We start from the raw sequence: 16,580 nt of genomic DNA, 5'->3' as shown, positions 1-16,580 counted from the left end.
TTTTCCTTTTCAGATTTGTTATACTCAATTATAACAAAATGTATACATAGTACATCGGAATGCATCATATTCCTTGACTATCACAAATGGCCTATGTGGGTCTGTTCCATGAAATAGGAGCTCCCACAGAAGTCAAGATCAGGAGGGACGTAACGGAAAAAGAGGAGGTTCTCTGGAAGCCTCTAATAGGGGGATTCGAGAAAATGAAAAGTAGGAGTGAATGTGAGGGAGTCAGACTGAGGACCTCAGATCCAGATTGGATGTTCTGGGGTATGTACCTCAAGGTAATCTGTGGGATCTTTCTCAGATCAGTTTTTACCGTATTCCATGGGACATTGAGATCCTGATGGAGTGTGAGGATTTACCAGACTAAAATTAATGGTGATAGTGATTAATAACAAACTTTATATATCTAGTACATAATTCTGTGGTATCCATTTTCTTGTTCGTCTCACCGGTCGTGTGCCCAACTACAGTTATACTTTCCAACACGAGCCTTGCAGAACATTTGTTACGCATAATGCAGAAGAAGACTGTTTCCAGTGTCTCTTCTTTTCCTCGTGGGTCTTATTCTGCAGCAGAACCAATGGAAGCAGAATTTACTGTCTCCGGTCACATCACTGGCCGACAAATGCACTTCCATGGATAGAGAGATGCCATCACCGAGGTTAGCCATCCGGGGTTGTTGTATCGGATATGTTAAGCGGAGGATTCCATGTTGTTCCTATGTGAAGCTTACCTGAAAAAGGCGAAGAATGGTGAATCTCATTTTCGTTTTTGTGTCATGGCCTACTAAAATTTCTTTGAAAAGAAGTAATTTTAAAATTTCCCAGAAATATAAACATGTTCTTTCTTCATACTTTATAAAGACAATTAATCGTAAAAGGGTTTTTATGGTACTAAAAATGTTTCTGAAATGCTAAAGCATTCATGTAAATTAGATTATGCATCAAATATTCTATATCTTGGGATGTACTTGTACAGAACATGTAGGTATGAACGTTCACTAAATTGTTTACAAAGATCTAGAACTCAAGAGAGGTCATTGCCACGTATTATTTATAATAGTTCAGTATTCCATACCCTTGTAACTATAAGCCCTACCTGGACCAAACTTGCATGGATGATGCATCTAGGGATAGACACTACCACATTTGCCTCGGATGCTGGATCTGACCTAGATTTTCCAGATGAATGACCAGGTTAAATTTTTTGGAGCAAGTCCATTCCCAAGTAGCTATAAGCCTTACCTGGACCAAATTAACTTGCATGGGTGATATGCTATCATGCATATTTTTATGCCTCCGTATCGAAGATTCGGGGGTATATAGTTTTTGCCCTGTCCGTCCGTCTGTCTGTCTGTTGGTCTGTTTGTCCTCAAAAACTTTTACGTTGCTCATAACTTTTGATTGGTTGAAGCTATGGCTTTCATATTTCACATGTATATTCCTTGTGACAAGACCTTTCTTTGGGTACCATCATATTTGACCTTTTGACCTTGACCTTGGAGTTTGACCTACTTTTGAAAAAAAACTTTAACATTGGCTATAACTTTTGCACGGTTGGTGCTAGGGATATCATACTTCACATTTGTAATCCTTGTGACAAGACCTTCCTTTGGATACCAACAACTTTGACCCTTTGACCAAGCCCTTGGAGTTTGACCTACTTTTGAAAAAAAACTTTAACATTGGCTATAACTTTTACACGGTTGGTGCTAGGGATATCATACTTCACAATTGTAATCCTTGTGACAAGACCTTCCTTTGGATACCAACAACTTTGACCCTTTGACCAAGCCCTTGGAGTTTGACCTACTTTTGAAAAAAAAAACTTTAACATTGGCTATAACTTTTGCACGGTTGGTGCTAGGGATATCATACTTCACATTTGTAATCCTTGTGACAAGACCTTCCTTTGGATACCAACAACTTTGACCCTTTGACCAAGCCCTTGGAGTTTGACCTACTTTTGAAAAAAAAAACTTTAACATTGGCTATAACTTTTGCACGGTTGGTGCTAGGGATATCATACTTCACATTTGTAATCCTTGTGACAAGACCTTCCTTTGGATACCAACAACTTTGACCCTTTGACCAAGCCCTTGGAGTTTGACCTACTTTTAAAAAACATTAACAATGGCTATAACTTTTGAAAGGTTAATGCCAGGGTTTTCATACTTCACATTTGTAATCCTTGTGACAAGACCTTCCTTTGGATATTAACAACTTTGACCTTTACCTTGGAGTTTGATCTACTTTTGAAAAAACTTTAACCTTGGCCATTTTTTAACAGTTGCTTCTAGGGCTTTCATACTTCATATATGCAATCCTTGTGACAAGACCTTCCTTTGGATACCAACAACTTTGACCCTTTGACCAAGCCCTTGGAGTTTGACCTACTTTTAAAAAACATTAACAATGGCTATAACTTTTGAAAGGTTAATGCCAGGGTTTTCATACTTCACATTTGTAATCCTTGTGACAAGACCTTCCTTTGGATACCAACAACTTTGACCCTTTGACCTTGACCTTGGAGTTTGATCTACTTTTGAAAAAAACTTTAACCTTGGCCATTTTTAACAGTTGCTTCTAGGGCTTTCATACTTCATATATGCAATCCTTGTGACAAGACCTTCCTTTGGATACCAACAACTTTGACCCTTTGACCGTGGCATTGGAGTTTGACCTACTTTTGAAAAACTTTAACCTTTTCCATGTCTTTTCAATGGTTGCTGCTAGAGTTTTCATATTTCACAGGTATATTCCTCGAGATAAGACCTTACTTAATTTGGGTACCATCATATTTGATTTGCATTTGAGAAAGTTTAACCTTCGCTATAAGTTACCATACGGGGCATCAGTGTTTCACAAACACATCTTGTTTTCATATGCAATAAACAAATGTTTAAAAAAAATATTTTCATGTTCAAAGCATATTATGGAACATTTAGTAAGGGTTCTTCTAATGTATATCATAAATTGTACACAAAAGGTACATAATGTAAATAAATCTTCAATTAATTTCACTCACATCTGTGAACAAAAATGTATATTCATAGTAGATGATAGTACTATTTGCATTCATTAGTCAGATATTGGCCAGGACATATACAAAAATAAGCAAATTCCACCAGCAAAACTATCAATTTTGTTTGTAATTATACACAATAACAAGACTTGAAATAGGCACAAATTCTGATTTACATATAAAACAAGAGGTCTGTGAGGCAATGCTCACTAGTAATACCCCCGCCCTGATGTAAATATATGCTCTCATGGATCCAAACACATGACATGCCTAGACAAAGAGTGTGCTTAAATTTCAAGGGTCTGCAATGAGTAGTTGCTAAAAAAACTGCGACGAAAATTTGGTACGAGCAGACACACGGATAAACAGGAAGTTGACATCAAATTTGTACAAAATTGAATTCCATGACAAAGAGTGTGCAAAAAATTTCAAGCATCTGAGATGAGTAGTTACTGAAAAAGATTGCAACTAAAATTTATTACGGACAGACGCAAAGATAAACAGGAAGTTGGAGGATTTGTTACGGACAGACACACAGACACACGGCTACAAAGACAGACAGACACAAAGGGTAAAACAGTATACCCTGCTCCCTGGGAGCGGGGCTATAAAAATGTGCAAGGCCAAATTAGAACTGTCAACAATATGTGTATAGTTAGTTATTAATTATCATTAGCAATTCTCCCTCTTCTTACTTACAGGTATAAAACAGTATTTTCAAAAGTATATTTTTCGTAAGCATTTTTGAACATGCTGAATTTAGGTAAGTATTTCAAAGTATTTGACATATAAAATAAAAAAAAAAACGATAAAAACACGAGAATTCTGCAATAGCGTTCTGGTATATGCAGTTTGAAATAAGGTGTAAAGTTTATGACACTATCCCTGTCATCTCTCTCTCTCTCTGGGAAACGGAGGGATAGTGCCCTCATTCATCCGCGTATGGATTTTGTTGGAATATTTCCTTTAATGTGTTTTAATTCTTTATCATTAACACCGGCTATACGTCTACAACACATGTATAACAGGTCGGTGCAATACACATGTATTAAATACTGAACTTGAGTTTAAATAATTTTAATAAAGATATAACTACTGACAAAGTTATAATCTTCCTACTGTCGTAACCGATAAAAAAATCTTTAAAAGGAAATGCCACATTTGTCATTGAACAGCTCGGTAAATTCGGGAGGAGGGGGGGGGGGACTCGAGTCCTATTATAATGCATGGAACTGATATACCCCCTCCCAACAAAAACAGAGAACAAAAATTTCACAAAAATGTCATTGTAAAATAATTTATGTGGAAAAAAAGTCGAAAAAGCCTTCAAAGGTCTATATATTGGCGGGAGGCTGTCCTCAAGCAGAGGATTTACAATTTATAGCGAGCGCAGCGAGCTCAATGAACAGAGGAAATTCGGAATGACATATACGTCAGGCAAATTTTGGAGTGAAACCTTCCCAGAATTCCCTCACTACCAGGATTCCATGCGATAATGGCGAATATAAAATAAAATAAAATATAAAAGACCTTCAGTTTGCTGAGAGTTTAAAATTAACAAAAAATAATTGCATTTACTATACAACGTATCTCGTTAAAAATTACACTAGGCCTGTAGTCTCGTTCAACCAGACGCTCGACTGTCTCCGTAAATTCCGACGTCATGTGACGTCACAGTCTAGACTGTATCTCGTGCGGTTTGGAAGTTTGAAGAGGCGGATCAAAGTTTACAAGTGTAAGTTGTGTAAACGTTTTTCTGATGGTGCAACTGCCCTCGCCCCAACGGTCACACCGTAAAACATATTAACTGTATCGCTTTAATTTAAAAAAGAAGAAATAAAAAAGCAGGGGTCTGGACATTCAAAAAAGAAGAGTTCTGGACAGCCCAAGATCATTTCCCTTTCCCATGGTAAGATAGATGGTCTCGAACAAGAATTATAGCGAGCGCAGCGAGCGGCGCGAAGCGCCGCTCGTCACTGCGAGCTCTAACGACAACGCCTGGGCGAAGAGAAAATTCGGACTACTGCACATTCATTCAATAGAATTTTTTTCCGCAGTAATTCTGACCCACAATGCATCGCTTCTTGTTCTCGCTGCTAACTTCGTTCACGCGGTGACAACAACTAAAATTTCACAAAAAATAAACTCACCTTAATTAATGGCTATTGCATGCAGATAGTAGATTAATTAAACGTTCTTTGTTAAAATATTTGCACTTTTTAAACTTTGTTTATGGAAATGCAGCTAACATACGACGTCATGTGACGTCACAGTCTGGACGTTCCAAATGTCTCGTGCGGTTTGAAGAGGCGGATCTTAAAATGAAGTGAACAATGCGCTCGCCCCAACGGTCGCACCGTCAACATATTAGCGAGCTCTAACGACAACGCCTGGGCGAAGAGAAAATTCGGACTTACACATTGATCCAAACGAATTTTTTTCCACAGTAACTTTTGGACCCACAATGCATCGCTTGTTTAAGCTACGTTCTCGCGAGAATAACAACAACAGTTTAACAAAAAAAATAAATTCGTCTTGATTTAATGGATATATTGCAGATAAATAGTAAATAAAACGTTCTTCTTTAAAGTCAACAATGTTCCGGCTTCGGTTTGGTAATGCAACCTAAATACGACGTCATATGACGTCAGAGTCTAGACGTGAAATGTCACATGCAGTTTGACGATCGAGCCCGATCTAAATTAAACCTGAATAAATATAGGTCTGCGCTCGCCCTAACGGTCGCACCGTCAACATATTATATGATCGGGATCGAAAAACTCATATTTAAAAAAAGAACAAAGATGCGCGACATTTATGCGCATAGAAATGTTGTAATTAGACCAAGGTGTAAACAGTAAACGAAAACCGAAAGAAATATCTCTTACATCTGCAGCATACACAGTGTTCATGGTTTGTATAATTAGAAAACATGTAAAGCTTCTCAAAGAATGCAATCTGAATAGGTACACTTGGTATGCAGAGTAGAGCACGAGGTGTATTCGAAAGCATAAATTATTTAGGTCAAAATGGGGAAGCCATATTGTCGAGATTTAGAAGGAAGCATATTGAATGCCAAATGTACGCTCTGGGAAAATTCCTTTCAATTAGCTTGTATCATGATTGAAATACAACAAAGAATTGATTTTCAAGTCTTGGACAACTCTACTCTGGTATAAACTCTGCATAAATAATGAGAATGTAAATCACGTGATCTTTTTGTCCACTTGGCAAATATTTTGCACTAGGGGAGAGGCAGCGAAAGTCGGACGGTTTTTCGGACCCCCTCGTCTGCACCTTTGGTAAACGCTCCAAACTCTTCACTTATAACCGGAAACTTTTACATCACATAAAATGATGTTTTTACCCTCTTTCTATTCTTAATTTTCATTGGTTAAAAGCTTTGTAATGTTATAAATCAAAACCAAACACGGGAAGGCAAGGGCTGATAAAGTCGGACATCAACAGTGAAAGTCGGACATGTAGAATTTTAAGTCGGACACATACTGGTTTCGACATTTAAAGTCCAATTTTCTTCATTTTTTTTAAGGCTAAATCATAGTTAGAGAGTAGGACACGTAGGGGGGGGGGGGGGGGGGGGCTCACTTTTTTCCCAAGCATTACTTTTCACTATTGAAAATTTTCAATGAAAGGCTGGTTGCCCCACCACCACCTTTTTTTGTTGCAGTATAGTCAAATCAGGGTAATCTGGTAATGTATGAATAAAATTTGGTTTTGAAAGAAGTTGGAACCCTCCCACTAACCCCCGAAATAGGATTTTTGAATTTGGACAATTACCCCCCTCTTTTTTTTTTTTTTTTTTTTTTTTGCTCGTCATTTTTTTTCTTCAGGTAAGTTGATTTTTTTTTATTTGGCTGCCCCCTCCCCCCACTTTCAAATACGATACTACGTGCCTGGGCAAACTTCGTGAACATTTAAGTGATTATTACGTAATAAACTTAGTAGTCATTGTATGGATTATTTAGATAAACTTTCCATTTAGACCAAGAAATTTAAATGAACATATAGTATCTTGCAATCTATAAACCAATGCGTTATCGTGTGAATAAATTTTAAGGTTTAAATTGTTTCCAAAATTAAACCCATTTTATTATATAATGATTATAAGACAGATAGCCGGAAAGGAGAAAACTATATATCCCTCAATCTTTAAAGTGGAATCAGTAATCTATGGAACTAATTTTATTTTTCAACAAGGAAAGTTCTTTTTTTTCAAAATAAACAATGAAACTGAGTGCCGAGTTATAAACATGAAACTAAAATAAAGCCGTGAAAAAAAATATTTGTGTTGATTTTTTTTTTTTTTTTTTAGACTTTTTCGCGGCCTTTTCTTCTTTTATTTTCCTCAGTTCCAATATTTCTCATTTCTCTGTTAAAATTCTTCGAGATGTTTTTTGGTTTTATAGGTGTTTTTCATTGTTTTTCTGAAATGAAAATTTCTTTAGGTAGATGTATCTTTTTTATTTCTTCCTTCCTAAAAGTTGCAGGGAATCAGCATGCAGAATTTGAATTGCAAAAGCGAAAATACTCTTAAATTACCGGTAAATTATATTACATAATAAGGTTCCGGGTTCAAATCCCATCCCATACCGTATTTTTAAATTTTTTTTTCGAAATGTTAATAAATTGTTCTAGTTTTTAAGAAAATTGACAATTAAAAAACAATGTATTGTGTGTTGTCCGACTTTAAATTCTCCTCTGTCCGACTTTAAATGACCCAGAATGTAAAGTCGGACAGTTTAATTTTAATGGTTTTTATAAATAAATATCCACCAAATTATTATTATTAAGGGAACAGTTAATATTTATCATGTAAAAGTATGCTTTAATTACAAAATATATTAGCAATCACAGAATACAGACAGCAAACTGAAGATTTCGCCAAGGATCACTATGTGTTGCGCATGCGAGTTTTTATCCGGATCCGTGAGATGCGTATGTACCCGACGAATTTTAGAGGTTATTTCAAACATTTTCATGACTTACATTTGAATGAAACAACCAATAACACCCTGTAAACAGAGATACTTAACACATGCTTAAGAAAAATACAAACGACACTAAATATAGTAATGATTTTATTCTGAAAAAGAAGAGTGTCCGACATTCGATGTTGTCCGACTTTAGCTGTTCCGCCCCTATTCTCTGCAGTTTTTTCTCTTTATTTCAAAGTAAAGGGTTAGAGATCAATTGTAACAGGCTAGGGGTGAGGTTTATGAACAAAACCTCTATAGATCTTACAACAATTAAAAAAATAGATTTCTAAGCAGCATTTTTATCATTTGAAGTGGTCAATTTGGCCGGCAATCTCCCTTGCAGAGTTGTAGTTTGTTTCTCTCTTAGACACCTCTGCAATGGGCTCATGTCAAGATTTTTGACATAATGTAAAAAGCATGACATTCCAAAGATTATTTCAAATTAAACTAATAGTTCTAGATATACTTAGAAAATATCTACATTAAAAGAGGAATATTAGTGCAGGCATTTAATTATAATGAATTTAAACAAACGCACTATTTCTCGTGCTTATCACTGTGATATACGCGAGCCAACGACAGAGGTGAATGTATGAGCCGATGGTAGAGAGTGTTTGGCAGGTAGCCAGTTCTTGGGGAAAACACTGATACTCTCTCTTAACATTTTCTTTATTGTGATATTCTTTTTTTTGTTTTTAATTTTTTTTTTTTTATAGATTTATTGACTAGCTAGTCACATCGCAACTTCAGGATGAATTATCAGAAGACATACATGAATCATATACACTCCAGCTCATTGCTGTACCAGCTGGCCACTATGTGGAAGACGCAGACCCTATGTGATGCTATTATTCGGACTGGCAGCGTTATTACAAAAGTAAGTCCACAAGAAACACAATGTGCAACATTAATGAATTAAATGTGGTCAGGTGATAGATTTATTGAACATTATCAAAAAGATCAGGTATGCAACAATATCTTGATTTTAAGGTATATAACTTGAAAAAGGCATATTTAGCTCAAACAATTTAGTAAAAATGACTTGATTAAGCTATTTAAATACAGTCTTTTCACAAATATTCCTTTTTTTTTTAATAAGGCCAAAAAAAAAAATAGTCTTGTTTCCTGCTACCCGAACGACCCTATTTTTGGACCTGACTCTAAATTTTTTTTTTTAGTTTGGAAGAAAAAAAACCAGGAATTTCCAGAATTTCATCGTTCTGTCATTGTAATCGGTTTCCGTGTTGACACAAAACAACATTTCATGAAATTCTATGTTTTAAATATAAACTTTCATAAAAAACCACTTGAGTTGTGCATCAAAAGACATGAAATTTAATTTTAAAAGACAATATTGACCTGTGACATGTTTGATCTGATCTTGTATCATACACAGGCAGGAGACAAAATCTCCCGATATTTTAACCCCCACCCCCCCTTCCGTCACTCCTGATTAATTCTTAAATCTTCCGTGTTTTGAAAAACCATAACATTAATCATTATTTGACTTAATTGTTATCAAGTTTCATATAATTACTCAGTGTGAACAAAATTGAGATAACAATGCCAGTGCAATAAATTTTCACAGCAGTAGGCTTTTTAGTAATTTACACAAGGTCTTATAAATAGGTTGTAAAAATAAGCAATATAACACGTCGTAAATGACCACTGATGTTTATTACTGTATGCAGTACATTGTAATTAGTTGCTAAACTTTACTTATATCATCTTTTAATGCTGCAGTGGTCATTGAAAAATACTGTTGTATATCACATTCTAGTTAAAAATAGAACAAACTACAGGGTGTTGCTGAAACTCATAAAAAAAATATGCCTGACTCTCTTTTTTTTTTTAAGATAGTATTTTCAGTTTAAATATCTGTCACAGTGCATGTTTGACAGGATAACATTTCTATTTTTAAAATTACTGACATATAATTTGGTACATTAAACCCATGTTTTACTTTACTACAAGCAAGTAGATATATTAGTATAAATGAATATAAAATTCACTTCACTTGTTAAAAACTTTGTCATATTTTTCTTTTTAATCAGACAACAATTTTATCAAATATTTTTGATTTACTGTAATAAACTGTGAGGGGTGAAGTTTGCCAATCTTTCAATTTTTTTTTTTTTTTTTTTTTTTGATACTGATGAAAGAGATATTTCTAAAGTAAATTTTTCCCTAAATTTAGGGGTGCGGATAGTGTTTTGCGATTAAAAAAAATGTCGATAAAAAATCTCCAGTTTTGAGACCAAAACTCCCGCTGAAAATTTCAAATCTCCAGTTGTGAGAGTTCAACTCTGTCACATGTATGCTTGTATTAGTTCTTATCCAAAATATGCAGTCGGAAAAAAATAGAATAATTTTCCTTCCTACCTACCCTACTTTTTTCAGGCTGGTAGCAGGAAACAAGACTATTATTTTTTTGGCCTAAGATATAGACCAAAGGTGGAAACTATGTTACTACTCATAACTATTAGAAAAGCAACCCAAATCAAAAAATAGTTAAAACATGTTAAGCTTTGTAGTTTTTGAACACTTTTAAGCAAAGGATGTGCTTCCATTGTTTTGGTAACATCAACTGCCAGTGTGCCATGAGGCACAGATAAGTGTAATTACTAAATACATTGTGATTATTACAAATCAAGTATCTTGTTAAACTTTTATAATTTTACTCAGAACTAACTGTTCGATCCAGATCAGTAGCTTCATATAGCCTCAAACTTTCAGAAATTCAATTGTAAATGCCTTGAAGGAGGTACATTTAAAAAAGTGATTATTTTTATACAATGTTTTTAGAACAATATAAATTTGAATACTCGCATTTCTACAATGTAACTTTTTTACCTGCTGAGAAATTTCTGCATTATTGAAAGAAAGGGGTAAGATAGAATAGCTATATAAAGCTATTTTGAATAAACAAAATCATGCTACTTTATAGTTAATTCAACTTGCATAGCTAACATGACCTTTATGCTAAAAGCTACCCTATGGCATTGACTTGGGGGAAAAATCATCAATATTTTGGGATATTTTGAATAATTTGTGTTCTCTCCGAAAATTTCTGTCTTGTCAGCATGATTAATAGGCCTAACAAGGCAATTGAATTAAGGAATAACTGTCTAATTTTTTGGATTCATGATGTGATCAATCGAGTGGCTTGCGTGATAATTTGCATAAACGCCGAAGGCGTTTATGTATAAAATTATCACGCAAGCCAATCGATTGATCATCGTCATGAATCCAAAAAATCTGACAGTTATTCCTTATATTTACATGCTCCTGATTCTGCAAATTCCCGTGCTAATAGCCCCGCTTCTGTCTCTATTTGTCCCGCCCCGCACGTGATTTTTTTAACCGCGCCTATCGATGAACCAGTAGATTTATGTAGAAATAAAGTATTTTTACAATTTGTAATTTTATCTCGGACAAAGACATTGGAAATGTAAATATTAAGGAGTAACTGTGTTAGTAGTTGATTTACTTGCATCATCAACACCAGAGGCTATATGTAATAGTAGCTCGTATTTAAAATATTTGTTACAAAGTTTATTTGATGAAGTTAAGATAAATTTTGATTAATTAATTTGGTGAAATCTTGACACCATTTACTCCTCAATACTGAAAAAAAACTATGGAAACTGCTAAAAGTTGGTAGTAATTTTATGTATGAGAAAACACTGTACAAGGGCTCTAGATGATGTATTGGAAAGTGAGCTATTTTGTTCGAATAAAATTATTTACAGCAACAATCATACTTCTTCGTAAATGCCATTTTGCGATCAGATGAATTATGATATGATAACTGATATCAACTACAATATATTGCATATGATTTACGTATTTATAAGGTTTATTCCTTCTGGAACTAGATATCACTTTTCCACATTAATTTTTAGGCTCAGTAATTACTATACATTGTGATTATTACCAATCAAGTATCTTGTTAAACTTTTATAATTTTACTCAGAACTAACTGTTCGATCCAGATCAGTAGCTTCATATAGTCTCAAACTTTCAGAAATTCAATTGTAAATGCCTTGAAGGAGGTACATTTAAAAAAGTGATTATTTTTATACAATGTTTTTAGAACAATATAAATTTGAATACTCGCATTTCTACAATGTAACTTTTTTACCTGCTGAGAAATTTCTGCATTATTGAAAGAAAGGGGTAAGATAGAATAGCTATATAAAGCTATTTTGAATAAACAAAATCATGCTACTTTATAGTTAATTCAACTTGCATAGCTAACATGACCTTTATGCTAAAAGCTACCCTATGGCATTGACTTGGGGGGAAAATCATCAATATTTTGGGATATTTTGAATAATTTGTGTTCTCTCCGAAAATTTCTGTCTTGTCAGCATGATTAATAGGCCTAACAAGGCAATTGAATAAGGAGTAACTGTGTTAGTAGTTGATTTACTTGCATCATCAACACCAGAGGCTATATGTAATAGTAGCTCGTATTTAAAATATTTGTTACAAAGTTTATTTGATGAAGTTAAGATAAATTTTGATTAATTAATTTGGTGAAATCTTGACACCATTTACTCCTCAATACTGAAAAAAAACTATGGAAACTGCTAAAAGTTGGTAGTAATTTTATGTATGAGAAAACACTGTACAAGGGCTCTAGATGATGTATTGGAAAGTGAGCTATTTTGTTCGAATAAAATTATTTACAGCAACAATCATACTTTTTCGTAAATGCCATTTTGCGATCAGATGAATTATGATATGATAACTGATATCAACTACAATATATTGCATATGATTTACGTATTTATAAGGTTTATTCCTTCTGGAACTAGATATCACTTTTCCACATTAATTTTTAGGCTCATCGTGTTGTTTTGGTTGCTGCTTGTCCAATGCTTCAATCCATGGAAAATGCAGCAGCTGGTTCACATTTAGAGGTACGACTTGCTGCAGACATCAAACAAGATTCTGTCAACACTTTCCTGCAATATCTATACGAGGGATTCATGACACTAAATGAAGACAACTACAAAGACATTGAAAAAATTTCTAGACTTCTCCAAGTTGAAAATGCAATCAAATGTTGTGCAGACTTTATCAAGTGTATAAGTACTTCTTCAGCCAATCAGTATCGTTACAACTATCCAGATCAGCTCGAATTTAAGCATGTGAGAACGACAGAGCTTCAGAAAGTTCATGACAGGCACCCAAAGCGCGGCACAGACAGACCAATAAGCCCAGGCACCAAACGGCCAAGATTTCAAAGACAGTCAAGTCCTATGTCAGATTCAAGAACTCATGATATGTCTGGAATGAAAGAAAGTTACACTGTGAATGATCCTTGGGACAGGGTGCCGAGGCTGGGATCTCACAGCTCTACCCCCACATCCGTCCACGTACCCAGTCAGCAGCCAGGAGTGATTGATATCATAGAGGATAGTATTGAGTTACTACAGACAGAGCCTCCTGGAAAACGGCCAGGGGATGATGGCAGAGAGCTTAGAAAGGTGCAGAGCACAGTGGGGGTGTCAGTAGCTAGTCAGAGGGATGCCCCTGCAGATGTTCAGATTGTCAATGTACCTGGTGCTACAGATATTCCTAGTCAGAAAACAGCCTCAGAATCTACCACATTCATTCCAAGTTCTCCCTCATCTTCAGATTCCTCCTCCCAGAAAGAGAGGCCACCTCACTACAGCAACCAGAATTTTCAGCCGAAGCCAGATCTAGAGAAGTCGACTTCAAATCTCCCAGATCTGAGTTCCGATGTTGAAATTTCAGCCCCAAGACCCCGACCACCTGAAACAGTGGTTGCGTCCCCCTCCACTCAGCCATACCCTGTAGCAATGACAGCCTCCTCTCGGTCAGTACCCCCCACTTTCCAACAGAAATCTTTTGCAGCAGGCAGTGCCATGCAGGCAGAGTCTTTGTCTCCTAGTACAGTTCAGAGAAGCTCTAAACCACACACAATCAGCAGAGTTGAAAGCACAGAGAAATCCTCTCCCATGGAAAGGTCACAAGATTCAGGGTGAGTGAAGTTAATGATGGTTTCAATATCAGATCTATAGAAAGAATTTTTTTAAAGTATCTGAATCAAAACAATGTTGCCATTTTCTACATGTTCTAGTAAGACAAAGAATTTTTCAAATAGTGTGCTCTGTACAAATTTTTGTACTTTTTGTTTTTAATTTGAAGTTCAAGTTTCAAAATATATAAAAATATTGTGCAGTAAATGTAAGTCTGCATAGTTGTCCCTAAGAATTTCCCCGCCCGTAAGGAAGTAATTCCCCAGTTATTCTGGCACTTGATGAAAATCTCAATATTTGCATATTTCTTTAATTACTTTCTCAAACACTTATCAAGTGATTTCTAATCCAGTTATAAATTTTAACTATAACCAGGATTTCGTTTTATGGCAGTTTGAGAGTAGGGTGCCGAAATTCAGCCCTATTCACAATGCTGAAAAGCAGGTTTTTTCCTCAAACTTTTGCTTTAAACTTCCCAGTCAGAAAAAAGATTCAAAGCAGCAATGGTTCTATTGTTCATATATCTCCTGTGTCTGATTGATTTAGCTACATGATTTATTTTATCTTGGAAAAGATGTTTTTGTTTTTTCTTAATTTGAATTTCCTCTATTCCTCTGTATAACATGTATAAGGTAAATACCTGTATACCTAGATATGTATCCCGACCTCGTAAAACAGATCGTAAGATAGTTTATATACATAAAATTCATTCACATTTTTTTATGAATGTTGATTTACATAAGATTCAATTTCACATAGTGTGATTAAAAAAAATTGCACAAGTTCTATAATGTTGATTTTTACAAAAAAGAGAAAATTTTAGAAATTAGTAGAAGTTCACATCTGGATAAGTAGAGGTTTGAAATCCCTCCGGGGGCCTCTAAATCATCATTAAAAATATTAAATATTAATTAATTTTAAATAATCTATATATTCTGATGGGCCATTTTAAGAAATGATAAACAAATTTGAAGTATGGAGGAAAAGTCATTATTAACTAAATCTAATTTTTCATGCATGCAGTGAAGCATAATTTAAAGGAACCTGCATACAATATGACTTGTACATCTTTTTTTATCAATATCATCAAAGTTTAGATTAATCATTCTAAATGAGAGAGGTAGTATACCTTTGTTGTCCAATAACAAGTGCTTCATATAACAGGAGGCAGTTTTTGACAGATTTTAACCAATGAGATTTGTTGTATTAAAATCAGTGCATTTAAAATGAAAGTTAAACAGCTAAGAAAGTCGTATGCAAACTATTTCCGATGGCTAAAAATAGAATGCCCACCTTGGCGCTGCCAATGGTTGATTTAATATGCCATCTCTTTCACTTTAATGGTGCATGGCAAAAGCCTTTCCCAATCACTGCACTTTGAATTTCACTTCTTATGGACAACCATGAAGGCCTAAGAAAAAAATACTGATATGTTTATTATGTCATGCTAATAAAAAATAGAGTAGGTGCATAGGATTTTGTTTTTCTTTTTAGGTCACCTGAGTCACTCAGGTGACCTATTGCTATCTGTTTTTGTCTGTCGTCGTTCGTCGTACGTCGTTCGTCGTCAATCGGTCATAAACTTTTGAACATTTTTAGCTTCTTCTCTAGAACCACTGAACCAATTTCAACCAATTTTGGCATATAGCATCTATGGGTGAAGGGGAACAAAAATTGTGAATTTCATGGTCCCTGCCCCCCTGGGGCCTGAGGGGTGGGGCTAAAACCACCAAAAATAATGCAATCTTTAAAAATCTTCTTCTTTACTCCTGGACATCAAGCAGTCAAACTGTTGGCATCATTGTAATAAGCATGGAGCCCTCTATCAAAATTGTGAAATTCATGGCCCCAGGGTCAGGGGTTCTAGCCCCAGGGTGGGGGTATATAAATCATATAGTGAAAGTGCATTATTTCTTTGAAAATCTTCTTCTCTGCTCCTGGTTATTAAATAAAGTTACTAAGTACATAGTTATGATGAGCAAGAGTGCCTCTTCCAAAATTGTGAAATTCATGGTCCCAGGGTCAGGGGTTCTGGTGTTAGGGTGGGGCTCTATTGATTATATATAGTGAAAATGCATTATTTCTTTGAAAATCTTCTTCTCTGCTCCTGGGTATTAAATAAAGGAACTAAGTACATAGTTATGATGAACAAGAGTGCCTCTTCCAAAATTGTGAAATTCATGGCCCCAGGGTCAGGGGTTCTGGTGTTAGGGCGGGGCTCTATAGATTATATAGTGAAAAAGCATTAATTCTTTGAAAATCTTCTTCTTTGCTCCTGGGCATTAAATAAAGTAACTAAGTACATAGTTATGATGAGCAAAAGTGCCTTTTCAAAAATTGTGAATTTCATGGCCCCAGGGTCAGGGGTTCTGGTGTTAGGGCAGGGCTCTATAGATTATATAGTGAAAATGCATTAATTCTTTGAAAATCTTCTTCTCTGCTACTGGATATTAAATAAAGTAACTAAGTACATAGTTATGATGAGCAAGAGTACCTCTTCCATAATTGTGAATTTCATGGCCCCAGGGTCAGGGGTTCT

At 35.2% G+C, this 16,580-nt stretch overlaps 1 protein-coding gene across 3 annotated transcripts in view; it reads left to right on the top strand.

Moving 5' to 3' along the window:
• The first annotated feature begins 5,860 nt into the window (after positions 1–5,860).
• Positions 5,861–16,580, top strand: part of LOC133186776 (uncharacterized) — a 35,385-nt gene continuing 24,665 nt past the window's right edge. For all 3 annotated transcript variants that reach the window (XM_061322081.1, XM_061322082.1, XM_061322083.1), the window contains exons 1-3: positions 5,861–5,943; positions 8,744–8,904; positions 12,878–14,043. In XM_061322081.1, the coding sequence (XP_061178065.1) occupies positions 8,779–8,904; positions 12,878–14,043 (1,292 nt within the window). In that variant the 5' untranslated portion in view covers positions 5,861–5,943; positions 8,744–8,778. The remainder of the gene's footprint in view (positions 5,944–8,743; positions 8,905–12,877; positions 14,044–16,580) is intronic.

Source organism: Saccostrea echinata, unplaced genomic scaffold, assembly GCF_033153115.1.
Source record: "Saccostrea echinata isolate AGI-Se365-2 ecotype Australia unplaced genomic scaffold, CSIRO_AGI_Sech_v1 ptg000014l, whole genome shotgun sequence".
In the NCBI taxonomy this organism is placed as follows: Eukaryota; Metazoa; Mollusca; class Bivalvia; order Ostreida; family Ostreidae; genus Saccostrea; species Saccostrea echinata.
Note: the sequence above shows the minus strand (reverse complement) of the source record. Positions and strands in the feature narration are given on the sequence as shown.